The 21,379-nt window shown below is 44.8% G+C and overlaps 1 protein-coding gene across 1 annotated transcript in view; it reads left to right on the top strand.

The window, feature by feature from the left end:
• Slbp (Stem-loop binding protein) overlaps positions 1 to 21,379 on the top strand; it is a 49,412-nt gene that overhangs the window by 11,658 nt on the left and 16,375 nt on the right. The window contains exons 2-4 of the mRNA XM_084591478.1: positions 4,663 to 4,731; positions 5,270 to 5,320; positions 8,673 to 8,789. Coding sequence (XP_084447604.1) covers positions 4,663 to 4,731; positions 5,270 to 5,320; positions 8,673 to 8,789 — 237 coding nt within the window. The remainder of the gene's footprint in view (positions 1 to 4,662; positions 4,732 to 5,269; positions 5,321 to 8,672; positions 8,790 to 21,379) is intronic.

Below are 21,379 nucleotides of genomic sequence, written 5' to 3' on the forward strand. Positions count from 1 at the left end.
ACATGCAGTGGCAGTCTTCATCATGAAATAGATTAAAATAATTTGAGGTGAATGTGGCAAAGTAAACACAGGTAAACACATCTATGCATGTCATTAAAAAAAAAAACAAGAAAAAAAAAAACAGGCCTATGCATTGCAATATATTGCTTGTTTCGTCTAAATATATTACGTGCGCAGTCGCACCTGCACCAAAACAAAGATCTCATTACATGCCGTAAAGAAGGCCAAACGAGTTGTTCGTGGCCTTCGAATAGGTAGACCACTCTGGCATAAAGGTGAATAAGCTCTAGTTTAGCCGTGACAAAGTGTTTGCCGCATATTCGATGAGCCGGCGTCTGTATACGCCTTTGCGCTTCACCGCGGCCGCCCACTGTTTACGGTGACCTTCGTCAGCAAGAAACCTGTGCAAGCTTACTTAACTTTTCTGTCTGTGCCTTTCGGCACATGCCACAGAGACGCAGCTAGTCTGCATGGTGCTGTTATCTTTTTGCGAAAGCAATACTACGCCAGGTCTAACCGATCGTCGCTGTGTGCCGTGTCCGGGGTCCCCGAGCCGGCGCTGCGCCCTAACAGAAGAAGAGGAACACTCGGTCACCCACAGCTAATGCTTTCGCTCCATATTCAGTTCAGCAGCTTGAACCCTTTCTCTTTTTTTCTTTTTTTTTTCCCCAGCCAGCAGCAAACCACCCTGCAATTGCGGTAGGAAAAAGTCACTAAAGACAATAGCGCCACTGCATCTTCGTGACATAGCCAGAGTGAAGGAGGTTTATATCATGGTAGAGGAAGGAGTGGTCTAACAGCTCGTCCAGTCGAAAAGTGGTTGGCCTAGTAGTAGTCGGCACCACGTATGGGAAGTAATCAGGGGCTGCGTAAAAAAAGTTGTATTGGGGTAATTTATGGTTCTAGTGATTGATGATTGGTTGGTGTGTGATAGGTGGTGCCGAGTTAATGAAGTCATTGTAATTAAGCGATGTATTAAAGAAATAAAAAAACTGGGAAAGGGAGTTCAAAGGTGTCAAAATGCTCAAAGTGAAAAGCCAATCCTCAATGATGCTACTCAAGAACATTTAGTGTGTAATTGATCAATTGGGTATTGGAGTAATGAAAAATGCCACCAAGTTTTTCTGTCATACTTTTGTGTTTTGAATAGTGCATAGTGATTCTGTAAGCATAGAGCATGCTGTTAGAAGCTTGAAATCACATTAAATATTTATTATTTAATGTGATTTATTATTGGTGCGCAGCGGTTTTGGTTCATAGTTTCCAGGGTTTTACTTGACGTCAAAAGTAAAAAAAAAAAAAAAAATATATAGCATTGAAATGTCACATGGACCAAAAACTCCTTGCATCAACTAGCAGGCGCGTCGTCTCTTTTTGCAGTGTAACTGCGTCTGCAAACATGATGTTTTCGCATCGTGTTGGCGATCCTGTCACGCCGCGACAACGCGAATTTTTCGGAAACATGTCGCTCGCAAACAGCTGTCGCCAACTTGCCCTCCGACAGTTTGGCAGAACCGTATCACACCGCAGATACTTGTATCAGCGCCGATGTCGGGAGCCGCTCGCTTCTCTACAATTTTGCCCAAATTCCTTACACTATGCGAGTGATTGGGAACAATTTAATATAGCGGAAGGGGCTTTGACTATGAAGGTCAGCACGTAAATGCTTGAGAGGTTATAGTTTGCATCGCTTTCGTGCACCGTTTTGAGTGCCGCATTCATGTGCGCTGATCAAGTGAATGTGGAGAGAAAGTTCAAAAATTTTAGCAAATGAAAATGGCCATCGAGTATAGTTTTGGCAGTAGTGAACTAAAATGAACAATTGCTTACCTAGCAGGACGCGTGTACAATCGCCACAAAGCGGTGGTGTGATCCGATGCGCTGACCAACGGTGCAAGCAGCCCGCAGCAGTCCATGGCGCTCCTTGTGTAGAGCAATTTAGGCCGATTGCGAACGGTCGCCGAACAAACGTCTTAGCAAGCTTTTTTTATTATGAGATGGGCTTTCTAGAAAGTAAAGCGGTGATGAAAGATGAATCTTTGTTACAGCGTTGACTTGTTTCTAAGTGCCGTCCATGGAAACCAACTAGGCCTAGGGACGAGTAGGGCAGGCAGACAGCAGCGCAGTTTGTCACCTGGCACACCAGCTGGAAGCGCCGTTGCTGAAAGCTCTGCATGCGCTAGTGTGCTACTGTTGCACGAGTATAGCAGGTAGTCCTGATAACATTTGTCTTTTCCGGTATGAAGCCAAGGAGCACTACACTGCTGCTTCACCCGACCACTCTGGTCTCGAGCTATGACGACCAATAACAATGTCGACAGCAGCCTTCGCTAGTTTTAGTGAATGAAAATGGGCATCAAGTATAGCTTTGGCTACATTGAGCTGTCATGTCTGTGCATTAGAACTGTTACGTTGTCATGCTGATTAGGCGCTGCACTGGTATACGTGCAGACGCAACAGAAGAGCGGAAAGGAGCCGGCCAGCAAAAGCAAGGTTGCTTGAGCTGATGGGAACAAATCCATATCTCGTCTCTTACGTCAGAAAACTTTGCAATGACGTCGCAAATGCTGATCAAATGGGACCATTTTGTTAATTTTTTTTTTTTTTGCTGCACTAGTGTAGCTGGTGTAGGTTAAAAAAAAATGGCCCTATTTTTGTCAGTGAATCTACGTCACAGTGCGCTAGCAGTGGTTCCAGAATATGAGTGATCATTTTGATAGACTTTAAAAAAAATGGCTGTGGCTCAACTTGGTTAAGCCGGGAAATTGCGAAAGCAATACCCATGGCTACGCCCTCGCTCACGTGATAGTCGTGCTGTTGTGGTGCTTGTGTGAAACTTGTTGTATACCTTGTGCTGCTGTGGTGATCACTTGGCTATTCTATGCACAACTAGTAGTGAAACTATAATCGCTGCGGCTGTGAGAATATACTTGGTTGCTGGTGATGTTAATGCAGACTGTAGAACTGCTGTTCCTGCACTGGCTACAACGGCATGCTTGGCACTCATGGTAAGTGTTCTGGTAAATCCAAGGTACACACTAGTCACACAAGAGACACATTGTTACAGTGGTTCATCGCTTTTATTCAAGCCAATAAACACACTTCGGTGGTCTGTGAAGAAGTGACTCTTCACTTGTACCTCTCTTATTGAATACCGGTCTGCATTTCTGTAAGCGACCAAGTCCTAACTGCTCCCCCATTGAGTAGTTGATCTTGGCTGCTGAGGGCATAGCTGGAGGTAGTATTTTTCGTCCAAGGCCTCGATGAATTTGGGGTCTCTTCTTGGGTCCTTATTGAAATCACCAGTGCATATGAGCATTCTTTTATCAGAGCACTTCTGCAGGCCGTTTGCAAAGGTTTTGAGTGCAGCATAGTCTCCTGTTTGCGGTGAGATGTACACACCAGCCAAACAAGTCCAAAGCAATCACTTCAACACACACTGCTTCCCCATCTTCGGTAGGCACTGGGGTTGTCGCTACGGTTGCTTCCAAGGGTTGCCTTACGTATATGCATACCCCTGCGTTTCTACCTTGGTTATCGCGCCTAGCCCCCCCCCCAACAAAGTTGAACCCAGGCATGCAGATGGGAGTATCCACAGAGCACCCATCTTCACTGTCGACAACACTGAGCGAATCAGTCCCATCATCCACTGAAGAGCTCGCACGTTCTCGCCGAGCCGCAAACTGGGCATGTCGCTTAGCGAGTCTTGTTTCACGCTCTTCCTCTGTCTCTGTAGCTTGCCGCTCTCTTTTGCGCGCATTACGACGAGCTTCCCTAGTGGTAGGCGGCATCGCCGCGAAGCAATGTTAATCCGCTGGTGGTTGGCACAGCTACTGCTTTCTAGCGACGTGAGTCGAGCCTAATCTCCAGCGTAACGTCACAATCGCGCTCCTAGCGGAGAGCGCAGGGGTTAGGCGCTGGTGGTGGCACCGCCGCTGCTTGTGACGGCATGAGTCGGTCGCCCTTCTCTTCAGTGTGACGTCACAACACCTGTTGCGCTCCTAGCAGAGAGCGCAGGAGTTAGGCGCCGGTGGTGGCACCGCCGCGGCTTGCGACAGCGCCAGTCGGTCGCCCTTCTCTCAGCGTGACGTCACAACACCTGTTGCGCTCCTAGTGGAGAGCGCAGGAGTTAGGCGCCGGTGGTGGCACCGCCGCGGTTTGCGACGGTGCGATTCGGTCGCCCTTCTCTTCAGCGTAATGTCACACATGACGTCATACAGAGGTCAGCTAAGGTCAATGGTGGCACCGCCGCGCCACGGCAAAGGCTGAAAGTGCAAGTAGTATTGCTTTCGCATTAAAAGATTCAAATATTTTCAGCGCCTCTCTAGACTTTAATACTCGGCTGTGATAGTCTTCACACACAAAGCATGACAAGCTTTGCACAACCTTGTAATTTGGTGTCTCTGCCCTTTTAATTAATATATCAGTGCACAATCAGTAAAACATTGTCCGTGTATGTGTGTGAAACACTATTGCATCATACCCTTAACAGCGGAGCTTAAGTTCTCCCTAATTTTTAATGAGGCTGGTTGTAGAAGGTTTATAGTTTTATTATATCAATGAAAAGGCTATTAGTCTGAAGGTTGAAACTCATTATTACATAAGTAGTAGGATAATATACATGTGCACAAAGTAGTAGCTCATATTTTTATTTTATTCCAGAATGGAAGTTGACTTCTGGGATTTGCAGGAGCGCCTAGAAAGTTCATGGAGTGACATGATGGAAAAAAGGTATGTAGGACGTTAATCAACTTGGCCACTATTTTATATGTGCAGCAAAGTGTTGTCTGTCTACTATAAGCCACCACTTTAGCTTTGTGTGACCTGTATATCATTATTAACCAATAAACCTTATAGCTTTGAAACTTGAGTTTGCACATCTTGCACAAAAATTGGCATATCTAGAGCAGGTGAGAATCATTTGGTTGGCACATGCATGGGCCAGGGTTCTCCCACGGTGGGCGGCAGTGGTTTTCAACGCCCATCTCTCAGGCAGACTGCTCACCTGGAAACAAAACATGAAAGCCACTCATATGCAGTGCTATCTCAGAGCTCACTGAAAAACTCGAGTGGTCTAAGTTTGGAGCTCTTTATGACAGCATCTTTTATAAGTCATCTTGGGGCATTAAAGCCCTCAATTCGCAATTCCTTTGATTCATCTAAAATGTCTTTCTACATTGATCTTAAGAGGTGTTGACTGTAGTAACATATGCTGCGTGTGTAGTACTTTTTCATCTCCAGAATTACGTCATACTTTTTTCCCCTTAAGTGGTGACAAGGCAGCAGTGAACAAGCGGAAGAACACGTTCCCCGAGCACAGGTGAGTTGATTTCAAGTTCCGTCCTGATTCAGTACTCGAGGCCACAAATAAAGATGTGGCAGGTGTGCATAATGCAGTGCACCTCATATGGGTCTGTTGAAATTCTCTAGTGTTGCCTTATTTGAAAATTTGTTTCTACCTGCAAGCACCATGCACTGTAATCTGTAATGCACCTCAGTTTCCAAAAACGATCATTGAAATTTACTTTTTATGTTGGGCACAATTCTTGCCGCCACAGGGGTGCCATCTGCTAAAGCAGATGATTGGTGGGGTGTGTCAGACCCCAAACACCCAGGTTTCACCGTGCGTGGCATTGCCATGTCTGGGGAAAAGAGGATCCTGGTAATTGGGCTGAATGCCAAATGATTGGACCATAAGGCCCTTGGCTGCAACTTTCCTGTCCCCTCCTCTTGGTTTCCTCGTCCTTCCATCTAGCTGTTAACCTTGTGCTGCGGACTGCCATAAGTTATGCCATATTGGATCACTGCTGCGGTGCACTACAACCCTATCCCGATATGGCAAAACAAGGGGACGGGCTAGCAAGTCCCTGCCCCATTTTCTTGTTGGGCTCTGTAGCAGGTGGCATCCAACACGGCTAAGAAATATACATATTTTATGTCTCCTTCCCCTCCACTGACCCCCCCCCCCCCCCCTTTCTACACACACATAAAAAAAAATTGGGCCAGACCAAAGATGTGACTGCTCAGTTTTTGACCAAAACTAAAGGAACTTTTCCCTGATTTCACACATCATTCAAGCGAGCTAGAGTTGCATAGCTATTTGTAGTTGCTATTTGCCTTAAGGGAGCCTTGGGGCCCCAATAGAATGTGTCAAAATTATTCACTGGAGACCTGCAGTCGAGCCCGCTTTTAGAGCCTGGGCTTCACGCGGCATCCGTTCATTATACTATAAATTTCGTAGTAAGTGGACAGCTTTAAAAAGTAGTTGCTAGCGACAATTTTTTTTTTTTAGCAAACAAGTTCGCATCATTACCGAGGCCCTTGGCTTAGATGAGCTGCCTTAGGCACTCTATGTAGCCCATTAGTACAGGTGTGCTTATGGGTGCTGGCTCCGAAGTTTGAACGTCCTCCTATTCCTCCGCGTTGCTTTTGGCCTGAATTTTACAAACAGTGCCAGTGTCCCATGTCCATGCTCGGGTCCCACAATATCAACATGTTTATCAGCAGAAATAAAATCATTTCAACCAATTTCACGCCTCCCCATGCCAGAGTCAATGATGCTCTGCCATAATTCTTTGATGAGGCTCAGCGTCAAGTATTACATCGACAAAGCCCGACTTCCGGTAAGAGTTCTGCATGCAAGCGGCCATCACCTCCGCCCAGGCCGCCTTCACAATCTAACGGCTGAACGCAGTGAAATTTGAAGCAGCAAGTTGGTGACCGGACGTTCTACAGTGATGAGCAAGCGCTCCACAATGTGATGAAGGATTGTGAAGTTTTTGGCTTTGTCTGGCATCATTAGTCCAGTTATCACAATATTGCGAGCCCATGTTTCGACGGACCACTTGAGTAGCCCATTCTTTACCACTGCATAGGTCGGCTTTGCAAGTGCTTAATTCTGTTCGTCGAGTTGGCGTCTGAGCTGGCAGTCTTTTCTGTTTTCTTTAGGATTTTGAGATGGTTGATTTAAACACTCTGTACTTCCGTCAAAATTGATCATTTCGTTGACATGTCCAGCGCTTTTGAATTCGTGTCCGCTGCAAGCAGAGGATTCCTGTTCACCATCTCATAGAGCTCGGGTCCGAGCCATTGCATCTTGGCTTCTATCTAAGTTACCTTGCAACCGCTTGTGTATCCATACTTTAATAGGCCCGTATCTTGATGACGCTATTTCGAGAAGGCACTTCATATCTTCTTTATTAATCTTTAATGACTACAGTAAAATCTCGGTGATATGAATCCGGTTGATACGAATTTCAGGATATGAATTCGCGAAATTCCCCGGGCCAGAGTGTATTGTGTACAATATGCAAAATTTCGGATGGTACGTACAGTTTCCCACGCCACTGCGGATGATACGAACGCGAGAACTGCGACTGCAACATTGAGCATTACGCACTCCCCGCACATATTGTTTACTCCGCGATCACTAGCCGCTCTGTATGTACGCATCGCGAGCAGTTTGCTGTGATGCGTAGCCTGCACCTCGGCGATGTCTCTGTTTTATGTCGGGCTCGCACAGTGAAAAGCTTTCAGCGGCGTGTGGCCTACAAACCGCAGACGTCGCTATAGCTGGCGGGGGCGTACGGACCGGACATGGCTAGCGCCGCGCAGCCCGCATGCCGCCATCTCCAGTCAAGCTGTACGTGCCGCGAGAAGTACGTGTAGGTGGGCGGACTGCACATCGCCGGCATCGCGATCGGTTTCCCCACCGCGCACCTGTGCCGCGGGCGCGCACATTGTAGACTTCGCGACCGCCGGTCGCGCTGTACGCATCGCGAGCAGTATGCGGGGCCGCGTGGCTGGCATGTCGCCATCTTATGTTGTGCTGTAGACGCCGCGGAGGTACGCAACTTGTGCGTCGCCGACTACGCGATTGCCTGTCGCGCTGTGAGCCGCGAGTAGCGAGCTGTGACTGCGCGACGGCCTTTCCTGTGTTTCTGCATACTTATTTTTATTCGTTTCGATAATACGAATGTTCGGATGATGCGAATTTTTTCGCGACCCCTTGAGATTGGTATCACCAAGGTTCTACTGAAATAAAGTTTAAGGAATTAAAGTACTGCAAACTAGGCTGTGCGACATACTACGGCCATCAGTTGGTTTCAGTGGGCTTGAGGTCTAAAATCCTTTGTCAGATATATCTGGTACATTCGGTATATATGACTCGGGCCAATCACATTGCTGTACCTAGACACTGCAGCACTAGAACTAGCAGGAATGTTCATGCTTACAATACACGTTCAGCAGATTAAATTCCTTTGCAGTAACGTTGAGCAACTAAATTTATTCGATAATATCAAACCAACACAGGCGTCTTGCTCTGAACACAGTCATGCAAAATGCAACAATAAAATATTTGCTGTGCTGTAAACATAGTTATCTTCTCTGTGCTTTGTGAAGAGCCATGCAATTGGTAAGTGTTCGAAAATACTTGACTTGTCACTGGTTTATTATGTTACTGAAATTTGCTCAACGATCAAAAATAAAAGGGGAAATGCACTTCAATATGCAAAATGTAGTCATTGCTTCTTTCTTACTGACCCATGTGCAAATATCTTGTGTCAGAGAAAGTATTTCTCTGATTTCTTTTTGTTAGACAGTTATATTTCTGACCACCTGTAGTGCATGATGTAGGCTGAGTGCTCTTTTGCCCAACTATACCTTTTCAGTTCATCTAACATCCAGCTGTACGAGACTGATCCACAAGTTCTTAGCAGGCGCATCAAACAAATAGACTATGGCAAGAGTACTGTTGGCTACAAGCGCTACTGTGCTTCCGTACCTAGGTAAGTTCAAATTTACTAATCCAAAGAGAATATGTAATAACAAATAGACATGACAACAGGCTTGCAACGCTGTGTATATCAAACCTTATAGCCACGATGTTTCATGTTGTAAAAGTAGTGCTGTGATGTTCAACTACTCAGCTTAAGGCTACGTATGTCTAGTTTTAACGCGATAGCGTTAAGGGCCCTGTGTCGCTGAAAAGTCGGTGTCAGTGGCGGCGGCTGGCATCCCTCGTCATCCGGCATTGGCCGTGAGCGAAAAATCCCAGAAGCAATAATACATAAAAACAAGTAGGAAACATCGCCGACCTGAGGAATCTAACGTGGGCCTCAGGGGTGTGAGACGAGCATGCTAACCACTCCACCACGCCAGCTAAATGGTTTGAAATGGACAAAGGCGCGTCTATTGATTGCGGTGTTGTATAAGAAATGTCCCTTAGAGAAGTGTATTGTGGCGTATAATAATAATTATAAACAAATAAATTACAGAATTACACAACACACAGTTAAGCAAGTGGCAAATTACTTTTCTGCTGTACTTCCTCTTCGCTTGGCGTGCACGTAGCGCCATCATGCGTGTGGCGCACGGAATAAGATAGACAGGGCATGGCCTCCGAGATCTTCATCGCGCCGGCTCAGATCGGCAGCGATGTTGCCGACGAACTACAACTGCAACTTGAGGCCCGCGCGTTTCGGCAAGGTGGCTGGCAGCGCTTCTACGTCCCGAAAGGATTAATAAATAAAAATTAGTATAGCAAGTTCCTCTTTGTAGGAATTCGAAACAGAGCCTCCCTTCTCAGTGCACGCCTCAGCCGCATTTTAAGCGAAGGAACACTTGTACACGCGAACTGGAGCCGAAAGGTTCTCTCGCAAAGGTCGCTAGGGGAAGCGATGACGTCAACGCTAGGGCATGAAGCGTCGGAACATGAGCTCGCTCTTGAGAGACGTGTAATGAAAGCCGTTGCGTCTACCAGTGTCGGGCGCACTACGGTGTCTCTTGTGCGCACGAACTGTAGCGAAATGTCAGAATCACGTTTCAGAACAAGTAATTACCAAACAGTCATGCTTTGGACAAGTTAACGAGTGTTGTATCATGTGAACTACGTCTTTGTGTCACTCAAAAGCACGACAAGCAAATGAGTAGACGGTGCGAACGAGGCGCGATAACGCTATCGCGTTCCATTCTTAAAGGCGAAGCTTAAGCGTTCTCCAATTTTTGGTTGCAGCAATCGCATTTTAATGCCTGTGAAATGCACAAATTTTTATGTGCTGTGCAAATGCCAAGGAACACTAAAGAGCGCTAAATGGTCAGTCAATCTAGAGCTTTCCACTACAGGCTCTCTCATAGTGCATGTGCAGCCTTAGAACTTTAAACCACACATACCTTATTGCCAGAGCCACGAAACAGTAGTAAAAAAAAATTCCAAGAGCACTGTGGAATCTACACTGCAGAAATGTGAAAGCCGGAGCGTTGCTGCTGTACACAGTGCATCACGTTTGTTCTCATTATATCAGCTAAATGCATCGTCATCATCATTGCTACTGTCATCATTGTCATTATCACTAATTGCATACAGTGTCATTGTTATCGCTACTATCATCCTCACGGTAGATTAGAATTATGATGTGCGTTTCACTATCGCGGGCATGGCGCAGTTGATTAAAGCGCTTGGCTGGGGATCCGAGGGATGGAGGTTCGATTCTTGGCCGAGACAGGATTTTTATTTTTCTGACGACTTCATCAGGATGATTGACAAGTGACACATCAGCGCACAGATCAGATGCACAGATCCTGCATACATCTCGCACACGGGATTTCATTCCATGAGCCTAGAAAGGCTTTAATTCACAATTGATTCGCAAGACTGGCAAGACCTGAATGGTTATAGAACAATGAACTTGCTGTTTATTACTTGGAAGGCTTTTACTAAAATAATTGACAGTGGAATCCGAGCAATACAGACTTCTCTTTATCAAGAGAACAATAGCAGGGTGTGTCACTGGGCTATCGGATTGGTTATGAAATGTGTTTCACTAGTAGTTAATTGGAAAAGACACAGTAGTTTTAAACTGTCAATTTTATTCTCAGTCTATTTATTTGTACTGTTTACTTAATCACCTTTATTTTTTAGAGTAATTTTTGAGAGTAATTGATTTGTACCTTTGTCTTTCTTGTCTTGTGCACCTGCCAGCGCTGCCCATTCCACAATGGAACAAGCCAATTTTAGGAACAATGGATCATATTTTTGCCGTTAACCAAGTCATAGGAAAATCTGTAACCTATAACAAGTCCTCATAGCTGCCCTAAATTTCAAGAAAGCGTCTGATTCTGTGGAAACGTCAATACATTTGAGCCCATTATAACGGCTGCAGTTATAACGAAAGCTCGGTTATTACGCACAACAGTGGAGATACCATCAAAATATATCTTGCTGCAATGGCACTGCGTCTCAACCGTGGCCAAACAGCTCGGTTAGGGCGAATGCGAAGGCACCGTAAACTTGACCCCACTGCCAAAAACCTTTACCGCCAGCGCTCCCCCGTTCCTCAACTGTCCAGCCAATCTCCCCATCTCCGGAAAAAAAGGCCAGGCGACTCAAGAAGCAATAAAATTGGAGCACTGTAACTGCAAAACGCAGGCCTACCCACCGCCGACACGTTTCGTCTTGTCACGTGAAATGGCTAGCTGGTCACGTGGCATCTGTCGATTCCGCGATCAGCGCTCCGCCTTGTGTACTGCTACCGTGAGCAGGCAGCGTGCAGTAGACGCATTGCTCCTTTGTAAAGATGTTACGCTCGTGATGCACATGGTCGCTGCATCAGTTTTGCGAACAAACGGACGGATGGCAGACTATGCTTCTGGTCCAACTTCAACTGCAAAAAATAAGTCTGTTGACGTTGCAGCAAGGAAAGACATTCTTAAAGAACTTGGTCAAGGAGCGAAGAACTGTGACTTGGTGAAGAAATACGGTCTGTCGAAGTCTACTTTTCGACAATTGCCAAAGACAAGATTTAAAGTGCAAGCATAAACGCTGTCCCAACAACAAGAGAGCGCAAGCAGCCTCAACAAACATCGAAGACGTCGATGCGTGGCTCTATTAAGAAGATTCCAATGATAGCAAGGTACGCTCACTGGGGTATGTATAATCCAGATGAAACCACGCTCTTTTATAAGATGCTACCTTCAAAAATTCATGCCTTTAAAGGAGACTCGTGTGCTGGTGGAAAGCACAGTAAGCTTCACGTTACTGGCTTGTTGGGCACACACATGGATGGCAGTGACACGCAACTTCTATTTGTCCTCGGAAAGTCTCACAATCCGCAGTACTAGGGAACTTATGTTCCAGTCCAGACAAAACAGAAAGGGTTGAATGACACACTAATTGTTTGCCGAGTGGTTGATCGAATTCAACTGGGACATGACGAAGAAAAACTGGAAAGTCGTACTCGTGCTTGACAACCGCACCATGTGCAGTCTTTCCTGCCTGTGGTGACCACACTTTTCCTGCTACCAAATGCGACCTACAAGATTCAGCCAGTGCACGTGGGTATAATTCACGCGCTCAAGGTTTCTCATCAATAACTCGTAATCCAGCGGATGTTGGTAGAAATTAAGAGACCAGGTGCCGACGACCCACTCCAGATCTTTTTGTTTGACGCTGTGGGAATGCTTAAGGCCTTTTGGACTGAGCTAACCGCGGTGAGCATCACAAAATGCTTCCGTAAGGCGGGATTTATGGGCCCAGGAACAACGGAGGATGTTATCTAACAGCCTCATGATCTGACACAAATGGTTTAATGGCAACGCGTTGTTGACACGCGACTGGCCATACCTGGTGTTGCTTGGAACGACTTCGTGGCTGTAGGATGATGATGCTGAGATAGCAGAGCCAAGCACCAACAAAGCCATGTCGCATGAAATGCAAGCAACCGAAGGCGAAGCAGCAAGTCGAGGATGCTGACTTGCTGCTAGTTGCTGTAAGCGCTTCAACAGCAATTAGTTACATCGCATCCCTGAAACAGTTTGTTGACACTGAAGGGCCTTGGAGAGGAGCACATAGACACCCTGGACAGGTTAGAAAACGCTGTCATAGGGTGTGGTTTGAAAAAGCAGACATCGACGTTTTTAAATAAACGCTGTCTTTGATTAATTTTGTGTTTTCATCCGTATAATGAGAAGTCCACTTAGTACGAGATTTGGATATAAGGAATGCAATCAGCATAACCATCAGGTTCATTATAAGTGGGCTCGACTACATTCATGCAAGCATTCTGTAACCAAGGTGCAATGAAGACATATACAAATATGCTCTAAAATATATGTGCAGTAACTGCACAGCAAGTTCCTTGAAAGAGTGATAAAATGGCCATCAGAAAGGATGTCGGGCAGGAAGCAGGCCTGATATTTTCATGTTGTTTACCGCATGCTCAGAAGAGGTATTGAGAGGGTTGCATTGAGAAAAAGTAGGCGTAAAGATAATTTCTCAGGAACTCTCATTTGGTCATGGAAAGTGTGGGGTGGGCAGTGGAGGTGAACCGCAGCACATGATAGGACAAGCCAAATTCAAGAAAAATTTTACCCTGCCGCTTAGCTACTGATCTCAAGGTCTCAGTCCCAGACGTGGAGGTGATGGAGGCGAAATGCTAGGCGCCCAGCTGGTTGAAATTTCTGGCGTCTCTCATAGCCAATATTACTTTAGGCTGTAGCACCCTATAGGCCAAAAAGTATAATTAAATAAATTCGTCTGGCAAAATAATTGCACTTTACCATAGGTAGCTAGAGAATGCATCTATATGGGCAAAACAATGACTGTGGATCTCCATTGCAAGACTGCCAGGAAAATATAAGGGGTTGAAACAGTCTCAAGCTCTGAAGAACAGAAGCTTATCGATATGTGCTGCATGGAAACTGCTCCAAGTTAATGCATGGTACATTGAAGGATAAATTTCGGACTGCGTGGAATAATGCAGAGGTACAATAGCTGCACCTATTTCTGCGCCATAAGCGTGCCATAAGTGTCACGCTGTGACAAAATGCTTTGACTAGGCGCAAGAGTTTGCCGTACTCAGGGACAACTTTCTGCGGCCGTGATATGGCCAGTCACAACGTTTCAGACACTACAGCGCGCATCACTAGCCTTTGGTTATATTTTGAGATGGCGTCATGCCGTTCTAATGCTTAATCATATTTTTCTCTTGCATTCACGTGCTTCACCGTACGGATCACAGTCCGTACGATGAAGCATCCCCATAACGTAAAGGGGTCATTTGTAACGAGGCACTGCTGCTACTGCGTCAGAGTATTTTTTTTTGTTTTGCGGTATTGCTGGGCTGGTCGCACTCGTGGCTTCAAATTGGCTCTTCTGGAGCTGCCCTTGCACGACACAAGGTATGGATTTCGCAGACAGTAAAGCATTGTTTTATGAATCTTGCAAGCAAGCTAAGATCCCGTGGTTAAAGTTGTCAAACCGCACTAGATCCATAAAAAAAAAAAATGCATATTCTCCGGCTTTTTCTATTTGTATTCGGTCACAGAAGTTTGAGAAATTAACCTTCTCGGTTTTCTGGCTCACATTTTTTCTTTTAATGGGATAACATGCCTTGCTGTACAGAATGCTTATTTACAAAAATAGGTACACAGCGGATTCCAGAGGAAACATACTAAGCACTGGTGATAGGTGGCCCTTGCTAGATTTCATTTGGATAACATTCATATTGTCTGATATTCACATCTCATTTCTTCTTCTCCTTTATTTTTATTTTATTTTATTTTTGCTGAAAGTAAGGTTTCTTCACTGTTTAACGGCTCCAAAATTTGAATTCGGGCTGGGAAGTGCAAGGTTTTTATTTTATTTTTTATTCCTTGTGAGCTGCTCCAAAACTAAGATTTTCCTGTTTCAAAAATTGCTAAAAATTCTATTTCAGCTGTTGCACCCCTGATAATGAAAGAAATAAATCACAAAGTACACTTCCAATGCCCATCTTGGGAGAATGAATGGCATGACGGTATCAGTTATGCTTCACCAAAGTAAATTATTGCAGCTTCCAATCAAACGCACGCACTTTGCATATAGCTTCTTACTGAGAAAACAAGACAAGCCTTTATGTGAAATATATAGAGATAGATTCTGTGTAACCTGCGTTATTCGCATGCCAAAAACTTGAAACACTAAGAAAAAATTCTCTGCTCTATCCTAGAATGAACATTTTCACACAGGTGTTGTTAAGTGAACATGCACTTGTTGATTTGTCATGTGGTTTTAAGCTGCTAAAGGGAGCAAATGTTCTAAACTGTAGATTTTTAAAAGTTAAGCTAATAAACACTTTTAATTTTATATTTGGTGCATGTGTCAAAGTACCATGACCTCATTAATATACAACATAGGAAAGGTGCAGAACAGTTGCCTCTAACCAATTCTTGACTACAGAGCTCTTATCTCGAGGCTAACAAAAAAAGTATGGTAGGCAGGTTAAGAACAGCAGAGCGAGCTATGAAAAGGAAAATGATATTGGTGACATGGATCACAGAACTTCCCTTATTACATCCTGGCAAAATGCAGGAGGAGAAGTTGGTCCTGAGTGAAACAGTCATTCTGCTGTACACGTTACCTGTGTAATGATGATGATGATAGCAAAGGTTTAAAGTGTCGTGATTGCTTTTCTTCTCAGCAAAGTGGCTTTACTTTTGCCATAGGCATTTTCAACCTACTAGCCTCTGCTTGATAAGATGGATATACTGTTGGTGCCAACTGAAAGGTTTTGGTTGCGAGAGATGAAATAGTTTGGGAGATTAATACTTCAGATTTAGTTAAAAGCTGTAAGGGCTGTTATTAGCAAGTAAAAATGCACTGCTTTTTTATGTTTTTGTGTTCACATTCAGTTTCTCTCATTTCTTTTTCATTCATCATGTGTACTATTCTGTTCTCACTTGCAGATAGTTCATTACATTTTTGAGCTGCGTGAATGGCAAAATTTGGGGTGCATTATTTCTTCTAATATTATGAACCCAAATTATAGGCAAAATTTTATGCAACCCATGGCAAGACAAGCACCAATTCATTAAAGGTGTGCAAGTCATCATCAGCCTGATTATACCCACTGCAGGGCGAAGGCCTCTCCCATATTTCTCCACTTAACCCGGTTCTGTGCTAGCTGCATCCACTTGACCCCTGCGAACTCCTTAATCTCATCCGCCCACCTAACTTTCTGCCGCCCCCTGCTACGCTTTCCTTCCTTGGAATCCAGTTTGTTACCCTCAGCGACCATCGGTTATCCTCTCTTCGCACTACATGTCCTGCCCATGTCCATTTCTTCTTATTAATTTCTACTAGAGTGCCGGTAACTTGAGTTATTTCTCTGACCCACTCTGCACGCTTTCTATCTCTTAATGTTACCCCTACCATTTTTCGTTCCATAGCCCTCTGGGTTGTCCTCAACTTAAGTAGAACTCTCTTGGTTAGCCTCCACGTTTCAGCCCCATAGGTGAGTACAGGCAAGATGCAACTGTTGTATACTTTTCTCTTGAGCGATACCGGTAAGCTGCTAGTCATAATCTGCGAGTGCTTGCCAAATGCGCTCCATCCCAATCTTATTCTCCTTGTTATTTCCTTTTCATGGTCCGGATCTGCAGTTACTACCTGTCCTAAATAGACATATTCGCCTACTACTTCCAGTATTTCGCTACCTAATGTAAACTGCTGTTCCTTCCCGAGGCTGTTGAACATTACTGTAGTCTTCTGCATATTGATTTTCAAGCCTACCTTTCTACTTTTCCTGTCTAGGTCATCAATCATTACTTGCAGTTCATCCCCCGAGTTGCTTAGCAAGGCAATGTCATCAGCAAATCGCAGATTACTGAGGTATTCTCCATCTACCCTTATCCCTAACTACTCCCATTCCAAGTCTCTGAATACTTCCTCTAAACAAGCTGTGAATAGTACTGGGGAGATTGTGTCTCCTTGCCTAACACCTTTCTTTATTGGAATTTTATTGCTTTCTTTATGCAGAACTATGGTTGCTGTGCAGCCACTATATATATCTTCCAGCACTTTCACGTATGGCTCGTCTACCCCCTGATTTCGCAATGCCTGCATCACCGCCGAGGTTTCAACTGAATCAAATGCCTTTTCGTAATCAATGAATGCTATGTATAAGGGCTGGTTATATTCCGAGCATTTTTCTATCACCTGATTGATGGTATGGATATGATCGATAGTAGAGTACCGTTTCCGAAACCCTGCTTGATCCATTGCTTGATTGCAGCCTAAGGTTGTCCTGATTCTATTAGTGATTACCTTAGTAAATACCTTATACGTAACAGCAGTAAGCTGATTGGTCTGTAATTTTTAAGGTCCTTAGTCCCCTTTCTTGTGAATGAGGATAATGTTTGCATTCTTCCATGGTTCCGGTACCGTCGATGACACCAGGCACTGCGTATACAGGGTGGCCAGTTTTTCTAGCACGATATCCCCCCCGTCCTTCAGCAAATCTGTAATTATCTGATCCTCTCCAGCTGATTTCCCCCTTTTCATAGTTTCGAGTGCATTCTTGACCTCGTCCTTCGTCACTGGTGGAACGTCTGACTGTTTTTCCCTACCGCCAATCTCATTACGGTCCTGACTACTTTGGCTACTGTAGAGATCTGTATAGAACTCCTCGGCTACTTTGACTATCTTGTCCATATTAGTGATGGCGTTGCCCGCCTTGTCCCTTATCGCATACATCTGGTTTTTGCCTATGCCCAGTTTCTTCTTTACCGCTTTAAGGCTTCCCCCGTTCTTTACAGCATGCTAAATTTTCTCCATGTTATACTTCCTTATATCGGCCACCTTGCGCTTATTGATTAGCTTTGATATCTCGGCCAATTCGATCTGGTCTGTTGGATTGCTTTCATACTCTGGCGTTTCTTAATCAAATCTTTCGTCTCCTTAGACAGCTTACCGGTATCCTCTCTAACTATCCTACTGCCTACTTTTGCCGCGCACTCAGTAATGATATCTATTGTTCCTTGCCTTTAGGGTAATGTCGCCATCCTCAGTTAGAGCTGAATACCTATTCTGTAGCGAGATCCTGAACTCTTCTGCCCTCCCCCTCACCGCTAATTCGTTGATGGGTTTCTTTCTTACTAATCTGTTGCGTTCCTTCTTCAGATTTAGGCTAATTCGGGACCTCACCATCCTGTGGTCGCTGCATCGCACTTTCCCGATTACCTCTACATCTTGCATAATGGCGGGGGTTGAACACATTATGAAGTCGATTTCATTTTTAGTCTCTTCGTTAGGACTTTTCCATGTCCATTTCCGGTTCTTCCGTTTGCTGAAGAAGGTATTCATGATTCTTAAGTTATTGCGCTCTGCAAACTCAACTAGTAACTCCCCCCTGCTTTTCCTAGAACCAATGCCATAGTCACCTACTGCCTTGTCACCTGCCTGTTTTTTCCCTACCTTGGCATTGAAGTCGCCCATTAGTACAGTATACTGCATCTTTACTTTTCGCATTGCCGATTCTACATCTTCATAGAAGCTTTCAACTGCCTGGTCATCATAACTACACGTAGGTGCATAGGCCTGTACAACCTTCAGTTTATATCGCTTATTAAGCCTAATAACGATGCCTGCCACCCTCTCATTATTACTATAGAATTCATCTATATTACCCGCTATATACTTATTGACAAGGAAACCTACTCCTAGTTGTCGCGTCTCTGGTAAACCTCGATAACACAGTATATCCCTCATTCGGCCTCCTAACCTCACTAAGCCCTATGACATCCCATTTCATGCCCTCTAGTTCCTCTAACAGCACTGCTAAACTAGCTTCACTAGCTAGGGTTCTAGCATTAAACGTTGCCAGGGTCAGTTTCCAATGGCGGCCTGTCCAGCGGAGCCATGCTTTCTTAGCACCCCCTGCTGCGTCACAGGTCTGACCGCCGCCGTGGTCAGTTGTTCCGCAGCCGCTGGTGACTGAGGGCCGGGGTTTTATGGAGCTTATCATAGGAGGTTGCAGCCAATTACTGCACCAGGGTGGCCAACTCCTGTTCTGGTGAGGGAGTGCGTTGCCGGAGGTGTTCACCGGCATCAGATCTCACCCCAAACCTGTTTATGCAATTCCATCGACACGCGGATTTTTTTTTTTTTTTTCATCCGGTGGAGAATTGCGCGGCACCGGGATTTGAACCCCGGTCCTCTTGCATGTGAGGCGGATGTTCTACCGCTACGCCACCGCTGCACCGAGGTGTGCAAGTAAAAAGTCACAAATAGAACATTTTTGAGCAGCTTCGAAAATTCTTACAAATAGTTGAAAATAAAGAAAAATGTTTTTCTACAGAACCCAGGTATAAAAATAAACAGACGTCAAAAATGAAATTGACCCATTGTCAGCATAATTTTTTATACCTCTATGGCCTACCAGTCTTTATGGGGGATGAGGGGACCGGAGGCAAACTTCCTTATTTTTTTACCTAGAGCGATACAAATTATAGTACACTGACTCGAAATAGCATCAGACAGTCAGATACAAAGTTTCACTGTGATATATTCAGTAGTTTTTGTTTTATCACAGTTAACATGTTCACATGTGTCTTGCTCGTGGAAAGCCTAGTGTGACCACGAAATTGGCTATGGGTCTGTGAATGGTTTTAATTTATGAGAAGTGTGGTCTAAGACATTCTTAATTTCTTTTTTAATTTCCCTGTTTTTTTTTTGTTTTTTTTTTTTGTTTGTTTTTTTTTTTTTTTTTTTACACGCAGTATGCACCTCCTTCTAATGTTTAAAATACATCATGGCCTAATTACTCGTTGATGGAAAAAATGTGTGCTTAGATGGTAAATCTGAGGCTGTCTTCATACGAAGCATACGTCTGCAATTACAACAAAACAAACGGCAAATGCATGCATCCATTGTGGTGCTATGCTTTCCATGAGCAGGGTGATATGCTCAAAACAAACTTCAGAAAACAACCCTTAAAGTTCTGACCTAGCATACATTGCCTGTGTACATTGCATTGTCTGTATATTTGTTTGGAGCACTTAGAATTTGCTTTTGGGTGAAATATTTCAGTGCAAAAGAGAATTATTGTTGTAGATTCCGAAACGCTAAGGTCTAAAATCGACATTTTTTGCAATTTTTGCTATCCGATCCCCACATCCCCCCTCAAATAAGAAAGCAGGAATCATTATATTTGGTAATGATTGCTGTCAGCGAAAAAAAATCTAATGACTTATTGCTGGGAACTTGCATCTGTGAGTGTGGTAATAGGCTTTGTCAGGTTGAAGTAGTGCAACACTGGTGCTGTTGTCAGTTTGCTTTTAATCTTGTTGAAATTGTCTGAGATCTTGGGAGTCCAGTGCCATGAAATACAGTTAAACCTCTATGTAATGAACCTCCATGTAGCGATATTACGAAGTTTTTCAATTCCCCAACGCCGTCCCAATTGAAGTGAATGTGTTTGAAAACTCTATGTAACAAACATGTCGCGGCGGTTGACCTTGATATAACGAAATCGAGGCGTCGACTGTCTCTTAGCTAGTGCCGAGTTAGGGGACATTTGCCAGAACCCCGCAAGTTCAGGATGATAAAACACTAACTGAAGTGAGAGAACGCCTACCATAGCAACGAGTGACCACAGCAGATACAACGCGCCGTGTTTTAGCGCCAACGCCCCATCTCCGCGGCAGACGCAGCAGTCTCCGTTGCTTTCGCTGTATGAACATGGTAGTACTACAATAGTTCATGCTTAAAAGCTACCAAAAATAGTAGAAAAAAGACACTGGGTGAGCAGCGCGCGTCCATCGCTGCCACGCGGCTGCTCGCGGGCTCCCGCGCGTCGGAAGCGGGAACAGCGGAGCTTGCTGGGGACGTGGGGCAAAGTCTGTTTCCTTGAGCAGCGGTGGTGGGCGAGCACGCACGACACGGCACGCAGGGAGGGGGGCACCAACGTGCGCGCTCTCCCCCAGACTGCTTTTTCCTCTACCCCTTTTCCCCGCTTCCTCGTAGATGCGTTGTGCGATCGCGAAACATCCCCTTATATGATTTCAAATCATTCTGTTTCACTGTAAACACTTTCAAGGTGCTTTCCCTTACATCAATTCATCTGGTTTTCACTCTACATTCTCCTTTTGGGTCTTCACGCGGAAACTGCATGTAGCGAAAAATCGCGGACATTTTACAATTTCGTTATAACCAGGTTTAACTGTATCAGACTTAAGTTCTTGAAGGGGTTGTCTTTGTTGAGAAGTTTGGGATGAAGTCCATGAGGTATGTTGCAATTCTCAGAAAGTGAAGCTCAGCTTTGCTGGTTGGAGTTCGCGTGGCATTGGTGGCCTTTACCTTGCTCGGATCAGGGGTGATGCCTTCCTAGGTAGGTGACTGTGGGCAAACCCAGTTTGAGGTTTTTAGCTCGTGCTATGCTGAGCACTGTATGCAAATGAGTATGGTCTTGATGTTCAAAGATACTGTCAATTGCTTGCTGAAAAAGTTCAGGGCTGTATTGAGGTCGAATGGTACCTGGACGAACCTGTAGCATCCCCAAGGTATAGCAATTGTGCATAAATATGAGCAGATTTCGTAGCTGCCAAAATGCAGTCTTGGTGC

The sequence above is a fragment of the Amblyomma maculatum genome, chromosome 1, assembly GCF_055883805.1.
Source record: "Amblyomma maculatum isolate TAMU_Amacu chromosome 1, ASM5588380v1, whole genome shotgun sequence".
NCBI lineage: Eukaryota > Metazoa > Arthropoda > Arachnida > Ixodida > Ixodidae > Amblyomma > Amblyomma maculatum.